At 37.2% G+C, this 12,891-nt stretch overlaps 1 protein-coding gene across 1 annotated transcript in view; it reads right to left on the minus strand.

Annotated features, from left to right (window-relative positions):
* HIAT1 (hippocampus abundant transcript 1) overlaps positions 1-5,763 on the minus strand; it is a 43,639-nt gene extending 37,876 nt beyond the window's left edge. Inside the window, exon 1 of the mRNA XM_008579571.1 lies at positions 5,611-5,763. Coding sequence (XP_008577793.1) covers positions 5,611-5,694 — 84 coding nt within the window. The 5' untranslated portion in view covers positions 5,695-5,763. The remainder of the gene's footprint in view (positions 1-5,610) is intronic.
* Positions 5,764-12,891: the final 7,128 nt, after the last annotated feature.

Raw genomic sequence — 12,891 nt, forward strand, 5'->3', positions numbered from 1 at the left:
TCTTGTACCCTGGTTGAAACTGTCAACTATTACTTTAATTGGCACTTCTAATTCAAAATAATGCTAAAAGACAACTTGCACTTTTAAATAACTGAAAAACTTAAATCATATATACTTGTCAGAATGCTACATGGAAAAAGCTATCCTTTTTACTTAAGCTTCAAATCTTTAATAGCTGCAAATTAATTATACTTCAACTGTAGGCGAATTTCTGCAGGTGCTTTGAATAAATTAGAAAGCAGGTCTTCTAACTACATCAGGATGAACTGGACATATAATCTGAGAAAACTGCTTATTATCCAAAACATACCAACCCAAAGCAAACGCTGAACCACAGAGGTGTGGAGTTAAGTCATTCATGGTGTTGCCTGCTACACACGTGCCAAAGATAGTATAGGTGCTACTAAACTTAGGCTGGTGCTATTTAAGTCCAGGTAAACCCTATATAAGTTGAAAATATCATAAGTCAAAAATGCACTTAATAAACCTAGCATTTGAGAATCACAGCTTAACCTATCCTACCTTCAACGTGCTCCACTTACATTAGCCTACAGTTGGGCAAAATCATCTAACACAAAGCCTATTTTATAACAAAATGTTGAATATTTCATGTAATTTCTTGAATTTATTAAATACTGAAAGTGAAAAACGGAATGGTTACATGGGTACTTGTACGATTTCTCCTGAACTTGTCTGACTGCACATTGCTTTCCCACCATCATGAAGCCAAAAATCGTTAAGTCAAACCATCATAAGTAGGGGACTGTCTGTATACACGAGGTTTCTAGGCATCGCCTGTCTTTTGAAAGGCACCATAGACCCTCCTTATAGCTTCCATGCTAGCAACTGAAGGCTATTTAACAGCTCTCTGGATCTATAGAGGCCTTACACCCCTGAGAGCTATCCTGCAACTAGTTTAGCCATCCCTGTAGATGAATAGTGCAGAGGATCAGAGCTTGCGTCCAGCCTTTTGAAAGGGTTGCTTTTCTCTGGACATACTTCATTTTGCAAATGACACATCAATTTTACTTTTTTTCAGGTACTTCCAACAAAGCAATTCACGTATGTCTTGTTTTCTATCAAACCTTTAAAGTTATTTTACCAATTCACTTGTGAAAGAACTGTACATTTTCCACTGTTAGAGATCTAGTCCCACAACTGTATTCACTAAACAATAAAGACAATACAGTATAAAAATAAGCAAACTTTCGGGCCGGCCCGTGGCTCACTCGGGAGAGTGCGGTGCTGATAACACCAAGGCCCCGGGTTCGGATCCCATATAGGGATGGCCGGTTGGCTCGGTGCCTGAGCGTGGTGCTGACAACACCAAGCCAAGGGTTAAGATCCCCTTACCAGTCATCTTTAAAAAAAAAAAAATAAGCAAACTTTTAAAAATCATAAGGAAAATTAGATTTTTGACAATATGAATAACTCATATGTATAACTCTTTAGCTCTTAGACTTTAACAGGAATGCTTATAAACAATCTGGTAATACATGGTAATGATTTAACAACAAAACTGGAAGTATTCTAAAATGTCAGAAAGCACTTTTAATTCAATTGTCTTCAATGGTTTACACTGAATGAGATATATCAAAAAGTTACTGTACATTAAGACTTATAACTAAAAACTGTATTTCTACATACAGATGCTTCAAAAGCAAATTCACCAACGTTATGGTTTCTTTCATCAGTGAAATGGTATACAGTAGATGATTAAATAAATATTTACTAAACTTAATCTATGGAATTTATTCTTTAATTAATTATACTGTTTTCAAACAGAATACTGCTCTTAAACTTTTAAGAAGTATGAACCCTTTTGGGACTCTCCTGAGAAAAATGTATAGTCAAAAAGTGAAGACTTCAAAGGCTGAAGAGACTCATCAGGTTAAGAACATGTGATATAGAATCACACACCTTAATGTAATTTACTTTAATTGTACATTACTCAAATGGGCATCACATTATTTAGCCTTATCCTGACTGCAGAGCTGACTGAACTATAATTCCAAGAAATAAAAATATTTAGTAACTTATGGTTAACTTGGTTCATTCAGAAGGGTTCACTACTTCATCTACAAAAAAATGATAGGCCTTTTCACTGCACAGACATGGGCAGCCGCAGAAGCCTGTGGTTCTTATTCCGTTTTGCTCATGATCATTAAACCCATTCTTTGCTATAACCCAGGATACGCTTGGAACTCAGCAAACTTTCAAATGTAGGGCATCCTATGAAATACCTAACCAGTAATACTCAAAACTGTCAAGGTCATCAAAAACAAGGAACGTCTGAGAAACTGTCACAGCCAAAAGGAACTTAGGTAGACATGACAACTAAATGTAATGTGGTACCCTTCTACAGGATCCTGGAACAGAAAAAGGATGTTAGCTCAAGTGACAGAAAGCTGAAGTCTTATGGCTGGAAGTTTAAAAGGACAGAATCTAAGGACAACAGAACAGTTCAAAATTAGGAGGGAATTCTACCAAACAACAAAAGAGGAAATGAAAACTAAAGAGAAAGTGATTCTAAAAATCTGAGTATAATCTCTGCCCAAATTCCTGCCGGACAAGCAAATTTCACAGGCACAAGTAAGTCTCCAGGCTCGGCCGCACACCAAAAAAAAAAAAAAAGTCTTCAGGCTAAAAAGCAGCAGTGGAAAGCCATGAATCAGAGTAGAGATATCAGATGCTATACACTGATGGAAAGACAAAGTTTGCCTACCAGAACAAAAATAAAAATCCCCAGAAGAATATAATAGAATCCAGAATCACTACAATATTTACAATATCAAGTTTTCAACCCAAAATTACTTGCTCATTTCACCTCCACAGAAGTATTGGACTATGACCTACTCCTAATGGAGGTAGATCACAGGAGCCTACCTCCCATGATCACCATGCTGGATGCCCAATACCTGTCCCATACCATAACCGTGCCAGATGTCCTGAATCTAGTGAACCTGAATTTTCCTCAACTAACTCATGATCTTAGCCATGAATCTCCACAAGAATCTCTTGTAAACTCTCAGGGAAGCTAAAACCAATAGTATTACCTAGAAACTGTAGCTTATCTTCTCTTGTTAGCCTTTGTTCAACAGCGGCCCTCTCCTTATATACCTACCCAACTTTTCAAAATTAAATAGGTGATAAGAGATAAAAAGAAGCAAGAGAATGACGAATACAAAAACTAGGCCTATAGCAAATAGCAATGCTTAATAAATATTTGTTGAATTAATGATAAAAGTTTATAAAGATGTCATTAGCAGAAAGACAAGGTGAAAACATTTTACTAACTTTATTGAATACTAGAAAGAAAACAGAAGAGGATCAGATCAGTACCACTGACCAGGTACATGAAATACCGTTCAGAGCCAGTCACATACTGACCATATGGCCTGAGACAACTGACTGAATGAATCCACCCTCTGGTGGAACTTTTTAAAAGCTCTGAAACTAATGTGAATAGCCATAGCTCTAAAACATTCTATCACACAGTGACTTAAAAACACACAAAAAACCCAGAATATCAAATGGCAGTTTTTTTCCCTTCTTAAAAAATATTCGTAACAGTAGCCAGAACTATTGTAAGTACCCTGATTATGTATAGGAATAAACAAAATTACAATAAAACCATCTAGGAATGTGCTAGTACAAAATAAGTATTCTTATCACTTTAAAATTCACATACTAGGCCGTGTGGGATTCAAAGATGCAAAACAAAAGCCCTTATTCTAAAGGAGTGTCCAGTGCTCTTAGAATGGAAAGTGAAACATTAAGTGTCTAAAGATGAGAAATGATAAACACCCCACGACCATAGCCCTTAGAAAAACTTTTCATTTATTCTATGTGCCCTATGAAAACATATTTGCTGGTACAAAAGCTGCATTTTGTGTCCTAAAGCAAGCTATAAATTCACTATGTTAATAAATAACAGGATAAAAAAGATTTCAATAAATCTCTTCCAAACTCACAGGATTAGGAAAGAAAGCATCTGCTGTAAAGCAAATCAAAATCCCAAAAAGAGGTAATGAAACTGAACTTTATAAGGAAAAGGTGTTTCTTGATCAGTTTCATTATTTTTTACAAAGAATACTGATCTTAAATACCACTTGGTTTCATAAAATACAATCCTCGTTGCCTCTAATTTGTAATTTTATTAAGAATTTAAAATATGGTCTCTAAGATTGACAAAGACAACAGTACTTTTCTCACTACGTAATTCTTACCAACATGGTCAAAAGAGCTATGACTATTCATAACTGATTTAATCAAAGTAATGTTCTAATTAATCAAGTACAATGAAAAAGATCTGAGGAATTCCAAAGTTGCTTTTTTCAACAAATGCCAAAACTATGACATTTAATAAATTTGACAGTTAACTAAAAATATATTCTGAAATCGTTACATACTTCTATATGGCCCAAGCTTTCCAAATTTTGGCATATTGACTGAGCCATGTTTTCAAACGTCAAAAGAAAGTTGTCATTTATTTCAATTGTATTCAGCAAATTCTCAGTGGTAGCCTACTTACTACATGTTTAGTACCGTGCAAGTCAATTGATCAGGGTTCCAATAAAATACAAACAGAAATGGAATTAGAGGAACCATTTCTGCACACTTCTCGGGGGTGTGAAACGCGTATTTCACCTTTCCATTCTATTTCAGAACGTAGTATCAAAGGATGCAACAAAGACCAGAGTGTAGCAATGGGGAAATCTCAGCATAAAGAAGCATAGGTGAGGTGTTTGTTTGTTTGTTTAATTAAAAATCCTACGTCCCCTGCTGGTTAGCTACAGCACAGTGCATAAAGTTTATTATGATGACAACTGTTTCTAAAAAGAAAATTTTATTCCTGTCCTTTAACTGTCTTCCTTTTAAAGTCTTTCTCTACTCCTCAAACCATGACCAATTCCTCTACGCAGTACTTTTGATTTCCAGGGACAACAAGGTGATGACTGGTCTTTGTAGACGAGCCGACTGAAACGTAGGCCCCAGGTGTCTACCGCGCGGCTTCTGACTCCGGGAAGTGAAGAGGGAAGCCCACCTCCTGACAGGGTTTCCCGTACGCTAAGCAGCTAAGAACAGAGCCCCAACGCACAGCGACGTGGAAGGAGAGAGCGAACGTACTACGGGACCCCAGAGGGGTCGGCGCGCCAGTTGCCACCCGGTTAGCAGCATATGGGAGCGCAGGGGTTGCCCCCGGGCCCCTTGGCAAGCGCGGCGACCGCTTCGCGGGGCCTGGAGGCGAGGCTGCGGTGGTGAAGGGCGCGGCGGGCGGCCGGCCGGCGGGAGAGTCCAGCACGTTACTCCCGCGGCGGAGGCGCACGTGGGCCCCGAAGCCGCAGGGCCTCCAGCGGTGCTGGGGCAGAGGGCGGCAGGTGCGGGAAAGGCGAGCGGCTCTTCCAAGAAGATGGGCCCCGGAGGCCGCAGGCCAGAGAGGGGGAGGACAGCCCCCGGAGCAGCGGCATTGGGGTCTGGGAGCCCGAGACACTGGCAGCACGGGCAGGTAGGGAAGCGCATGGGCGCTCGAGGGGCGAAAGCGTAGCGGGGGCAGAGAGAGCAGATAGGGGCCCCGGGGACGCCCGCCGGCGCCGAACCCCAGCTCACCGTGCCTCCGTCCTTAATGATGATCTTCTTGGCCAGCATGATACTGCGGTTCGCGGCCCGTTTTTTCTTCTTCCCCTGGGTCATTTTACCATCCTCGACTCCTGGCGCTGCTGCAGCCACTCCCGGGGCGGCCGGCCCCAGCGGCGAGTGCCGTCCCGCATTCTATCACACAGTGACTTAAAAACACACAAAAAACCCAGAATATCAAATGGCAGTTTTTTTCCCTTCTTAAAAAATATTCGTAACAGTAGCCAGAACTATTGTAAGTACCCTGATTATGTATAGGAATAAACAAAATTACAATAAAACCATCTAGGAATGTGCTAGTACAAAATAAGTATTCTTATCACTTTAAAATTCACATACTAGGCCGTGTGGGATTCAAAGATGCAAAACAAAAGCCCTTATTCTAAAGGAGTGTCCAGTGCTCTTAGAATGGAAAGTGAAACATTAAGTGTCTAAAGATGAGAAATGATAAACACCCCACGACCATAGCCCTTAGAAAAACTTTTCATTTATTCTATGTGCCCTATGAAAACATATTTGCTGGTACAAAAGCTGCATTTTGTGTCCTAAAGCAAGCTATAAATTCACTATGTTAATAAATAACAGGATAAAAAAGATTTCAATAAATCTCTTCCAAACTTAGGCTCACCGTGTGCTGCTGGCTGCCTGTCAAGCCCTGCGCTCTCCATTCACCCAGCTCTTAATCTTCACTTCTAGACGGCAGGGACCGTTATTGTCTCCCCTTCACAGAAGAAAATTTAAGTGTCAGTAGTAGTTACCTGCTCACGCAAATAGGCTGATAAATGGTTGCACGGGAATTCTAACCAGAAGTCCTAAACCATTAGCACATTCTCCAACTGTTTTAACCAAGACGGGGACTGAAGGGAACAGTAAAGAAAAATCATTTTCCAGAAATAGTGGGTAACCTGAGAGGTAAAGATAAATTGGTTTTTCAGGAATAGTCTTTTCCTTCTGGTGCCCAGGGCACCCATTCAAACTCAAGTGGATCATGCTTGTTTACACCAGCTCCCTAGTCTTAGGACCTTTATTCTCGTCAATAAAAACTTAGATGACCTGACACTTTGTAGGCGACTACTTTTTTACCATTTTGTTTAAAAAACAATTTGATGGAAAAATAGCCAGAAACAGCAATTGACACAGGTATAATGTGGACTGTAGATTAAACTATAATAAAAATGTTAAATTTTGATTCTGATTACCGTGTTGTATAAAAGAATATCCTTTTCCTTAAGAAATAAAGACGGGGAAAAATAATAAACACCGGTACCCCACAAATATGTACAAATAAATGTTTTGAATAAAATAAAAAATTTAAAAAGAAACACTTAAGTCTTAAGGAGAGAAGGGATACGATGCACACTACCTACCCTCAAATGGTTACAAAATAACGTGTGTATAAGTGGGAGGAAAGCAGTGACAAAGCAAAATGGAAAAATGCTAAAAATAATAATAATAATAATAATGAGTCTGGGTATGGTGGTTTTAAGATACGTTCACAAATTCAATGATATTTCTCCTTGGGAGAGGTGGAGTCAAATTCCCTTCGCTTGTGGGCTGGGCTTAGTGACTTTTGGTTTGATAGAGAATAAAGCAGAAGTAACCATATTGACTTCAGAGGCTAAGTCATAAAAGTCACTGCATTTTCCTGCTAGCTCTCTCATTCACTCTGGGCCCCAGGGTCTGGGGGAAGCCAGCTGCCATGTCATGAGGACACTCAAGAAGCCTGTGGAGAGAGCCAGTTGCCCAAGGACTGAAGCCTCCTACAAAAAGCCACATGAGTGAGCCATCTTAGAAGTGGATCTTCCAACATGGTCAAGCTTTTAGCTGTCTGCAACCTCTGCCAACATTCTTACTACAGCCTCATGAGAGACCCTCAGCTAGGAGAGTTGATCAAATTGGCAATATACTGAAAATATAAAATCATCTAGAAATTGAAAATTAAATTACAGGCTACCTGAGGAATAGATACAAATGAAAGTACAAAAACATGGGGAAGAGGAATACAATAGCTATGAGAATAAAATAAAAGAAAGATAAAAATGATTAGAGAGAAAATGATACAGAAAAAATTATTCGGGCCTCCAACCAAAAACAAACAAACATCATTTCCAAAGTGGGAAAAAATTAAGTGGTGCCTAACTTCAAAATAATAACTCAAAGCAGTGCAACAGTGAAGGAAAAACTCAAGGAAAGAAAGTGTTGGCCAATGATTTTTTATGTAGCCAATCTGTACTTTTAAGTATCTAGGCTCTAGAAGAAAATTTAAACATGCCATAACTCAGAGTACTGTACTGTCTGAGTACAAGCCCTCCTTGAGTTCTCTACTATAAGAGCTTCATCAGGCCAGGAGTTGATTGGGGAGACTTTAGGTAAAGTACTGGTAGAGAATATTAAATATCTTTTAAATTTTAAATATATTAAATTTTGTAACAAAGGCAGAGATTAGAGTGGGAAAATAATGTATGTTACATGTTAATCTAATAGAATTAAGGAAACTAAGAAATATGAGAAAATATGAGAAAGAATAAGTTCACTGATTGTCACATAGGCAATTAGATGAGAGTGAAAAACATGACATAAAGCTGGCAAATCAAATAGCAGAAGACTAGACAAGCAAAAAAAAAAAAAGCTCTAAAAGCATTACATAAAATGTTATCAGTATAATGGTAGGTAACCAGTAGAACTAATATATAAACCTTTGTGAACATCAAAAGAAATTTTATAAAGCAAAAAATACACTCTAGTAAAAAAGACAGTAAATATAGCAATATACATATTTGTTTGCACAGGAAAGATAAACTAGAAACTAATGAAGTAATTACCTTTAGGAAGTGGTTAGGAATGGAGTAGAGGGATAGGCATGAGAGATAGACTTCTCTGAGTATACCTTTCATATAGTTTTAACTTTTGAACCATGTAAATGATTCACATATTCAAAAGTAGAATAAAAATTTAAAGTAAATACTAAAATTGAATACAAACAAAAGCAAACAAACCGAATTATATCACACTGATAATTGGAGAAGAGTGATTTCCGTTAACTTTAGCATACTCTTGACTATACAAGGGTACTTCAAAAAGTTCATGGAAAAATAGGATTTTATAAGGTGAATCTTTCTATGAACTTTTTGAAGTACCCTTGTATATCCTTAGTGGGTTATATTCTAAGGACAAAGAGAAATGCAAAGAAATCTTAAATTTTACTCAGTATGTTTATTATTAGTAATATTGCTATTATAGTTTTAAAACATATACTGTATAATAAAACATATAAGCAATTATATTAACATTATTAGGAACCAAGATTTCCACTGTAAGAGGAAAAAATAAGAAAAAACCTGATGTAGGGCCTTAAAAACTAACGCCACCTTAAGTGACATTACAAGTGGCGCCATTATGGGCCCACAAGGGCGAATTAATGTGGCAGCCTAAGATGGCGCTGGTTGGAAGTTGGGAGGGGGTGTCTGCGGGAACCTTGCCTAAGCCCTTATTGGCCAAATACATGCTTCTGCGCTCGTGAACATGGCGTGATTGCAATAGCTAGGCATTGAGACAGGATGCATGCCCTTGACCTTTAAGCTGCTTGGATTATGTTAAAACCACCCCTCCCTATCTGCCTATAAAAGCAAGTGCTTGTGTGATAATAAACGGAACTGCCTCGACAGAACCCCCGCTGCATCTGAGTGTCCTTTAACTGGGCTGGTTTGGGGCCGGTGGTGTGCTCACCTCTCTTCACGGCTCTCTTCCCCGTCTCCTTCCAAAGGGGACAGGAGGGAAAGAGGAATCCAGGCCGTTCGCTCGCCCACTCACTTGAAAGGAACGAGGCTAGGGCTGTACGGGTTGGCCAGCAGTGGACCCAACAACCTGATATTAAATTTTAATTGTAAATATTGATTTGAATTCATGATCTTTTTAAAAAATATACTTCCTAGCTCTGTCCACTGAAATGGCCTAGAAGCAATAACACTTCAACAATGGATTCTAAATTCCATTCCCTTTAAAAGAACACTCAAGAAGCCTGTGGAGAGATCCAGTTGTCCAAGGACTGAAGCCTCCTACAAAAAGCTGATAGTCCATGAGAAACAGCTGATAGTTCAGGTTTGGAACAAGACAAATAAAAAGTAAGTCTGGGACATCTTGTGTCTGAAGCAAGGAAGAACTCGAAGACTAATATGGTCATGTCTAAAAGATACAAGAGCTAGATTGCAGTGACTTCCACTGGCTACAGGCTCACAGTATGACTATAATTTATTAAGTAATTTTTAAAAAATTCATGAAGACAGTGATATTTGAAAAAAGGCATTGGGGAAAAGGGGGAAACAGACTTTAAAAAGTAGAATATAAATTAATAAATGTAGAAGAAAATTAGAGAAAAAAATTTTTAATCACCACTTTGCACCCCAGTGTAATAAATGATTCAGTCAAGAATCATCAACTGATGCTAAAGCCACTGAATAAAAGGCTGTTGGGAAAAAATATTTCCATTCCATTACTCCATAGATTACTAAGGGGAAAAAATGACCTTTACAATGGAGAGATTTGGTAGTCATCACCTTTAACCAAATAATAGATTACCAACCAAATAATTAGACAATCTAGAATTATGTGCCTTCAAAGATGATACAATATAAAAGCTACTTCACCTGTGAAATAGTCTTACCAAAAACAATTAAGCTGAAGCTAGTCAAACCTACTGACTTAACGTTTAGTTCAAAGGAAATGCAAAGAATAAGGGAACAAGTCAAAGGCCATAGATCCAGAATTGGAGCCAAAAGACTTAGATTCTTCCAAAGGTCTTATGTGGGAAAAAAGCAATGGTGGGAAGGGTACAGAGAGGAATGTGCAGGGAGGTATCTCTAGATTAAAAGATCCAATCAAATACAAAGCATGTATCCTGGTTCAAAAAAAGCTATAAAAAGCCATTTTTCAGACACTTAGCAGTATTTGAATATGAACTTAGATAATGCAGTCCAAATTAATTTAAATTTTCTTAACTGTGATAATGGTATTGAGATTAATTAGGAAAATGCCCTTATTTTTTAGGACACGCATACTTAAGTATTTAGGGGGTAGGGTGTCCTGATAGAGATAAAGCTAGCGTGGCAAAATGTTAATCATTGCTTAATTTAGATAGTATACCATTCTTTCAACTTTTATGTATGTTTTGAAATGGAAAGCTGGAGAAATTTTAAACTTACAAAAAAAGTTTTTTAACACCACCACCTGTGTGAGCTCATGGAGATAACCCATGAGTTTTTTAAAGCTAAGCTAAAATCTGTCATAGCACAACTGAAGCCATTAAAATGGCAACAATATTATAAAAACAAAATATTCAAAAGAAAACCAAATGTGGCTTATGAGAAAATGGAGACAAATAATATGAAGTAATGGAAATTTGAGGCATTATGTAATATCCAAAACAAGATGCACTTTTTAAAATTCTAGAATGCACGGCAGTACTACTGAAACAGGGGTTCATGTTTTTGATGAATTTCTATAAACCTATCAGTCACCCAGGACATATTACCCTGCCTTTGCTATATTTAGAAAACCTACTGAAGCAGCATTTATATATTAGAAAAAGCACTTAACATCATAATTTTAAGTTACTTTATTTATTATCCAGGCAGAGTAAAACAAAACATAATAAAACTTTAGTCTAAAGGACAAAACTTAATAAAGCCCCAATTATTAGAAATCATATGTATGTGCAGTGTTTTTTAAAAGAAAGGGCAAACACACAAAAAACCTCAGATTTTGTTAAAAACACACATCTGATTTAGCACATTTAACTAAGCCTCTTAAATAGTCTACATTTAAAGTACATTTTAACAAGAGTGAATTTGTAGATGATTACCCCAAAACACCATAACAACATTCATTATTCTTTTAAGACTTCATTGAGTTCTACTTTAAAAATGAGGAAAGTGCATATCTAAGATAAACTGTATTTCCAAAGGAATACCATGTTCTTTTAAAGTTATTACTTCTTTAAATAAAATAAATAATATTTATTTTAGAAAACCTAAATGAATAAATAAAAATAAACGCATAAATAAAAAACTGATCTGTAGGTCCAATGGAGGAATGATGCTTAACCCTATTAAAGGATGACTAGGAATGTGGACCTAACAACAGTGAAGCCCTATTGTGAGTCATAGTAACAACTAGTATCAGCTTTATTCTATTAGTGCTTCCTTATAATGGAAGTGATGGTTAATGGTTTGTTTAAAATTAGCTCAAAATTGTATATTAATATAAATACAGATAAAAGGTTTATAAACCAATTTTTAATTTTTTTCTTTAAAATATTCCAGCATTAACACCAAAGTCAAGGGTTTGGATCACCCATACTGGGCAGCCATCAAAAAAAGAAAAAAAAAATTAAAATATTCCAGTATTTAATAAAGTTATCATTAGGCATCGCAACTAAAAAGTAAATTACAATACTATGCTATATATAATACATATAAGGTGTCTTCAAAAAGCTCTTGGAAAATAAGTATTATAAAAAAGCTATGCATGGATTACAAAGTTTTTTGCAACAAAATAAACTCGTACTAACTTGTTATAACATGTCTAAACAAGATCTAGATTGAGATACTAAGGATAAAGACATCAGTTTGAAAGGAGTCTCTATCAGAGCAATATAAATTCTGCTAAAATGGACGCAAGAACAAACATCAAATTGATGGAAGCATGGTGACAGAATGGTGACATCACGGATGCTTAATGAAAAGTTTATGGGGACCAAACCCCAAAGAAATAAGCAGTTTACAAATGGATAATTCATTTTAAGAAAAGACAATGTTAAAGGTCAAGCCTGCAGTGGCAGATCATCCACATCAATTTGTGAAGAAATAATTAATCTTGTTTGTGCCCTAAATGAAGAGGACTGATGATTAATAGCAGAAACAACAGCCAGCATCAGAGACATTTCAACTGGTTCAGCTTACACAATTCGGACTAAAAAATTACAGTTGAGCAAACCTTACATTAGATGGGTGCCAACATTGTTATGCCCAGATCAGCTTCAGACAAGAGCAGAACTTTCAATGGAAATTTTAAACAAGTAGGATCAAGATCCTGAAGCATTTCTTGGAAGAATTGTAACAGGAGATGAAACTTGGCCTTACCAGTATGATCCTGAAGACAAGGCACAATCAAAGTAATGGCTACCAAGGGATGGAAATGATCCAGTCAAAGCAAAAGTGGCAAAGGTCATGCCAACAATTATCTGGGATGCTCAAGGCA

The sequence above is a fragment of the Galeopterus variegatus genome, unplaced genomic scaffold, assembly GCF_000696425.1.
Source record: "Galeopterus variegatus unplaced genomic scaffold, G_variegatus-3.0.2 Scaffold1913, whole genome shotgun sequence".
NCBI classification, from domain to species: domain Eukaryota; kingdom Metazoa; phylum Chordata; class Mammalia; order Dermoptera; family Cynocephalidae; genus Galeopterus; species Galeopterus variegatus.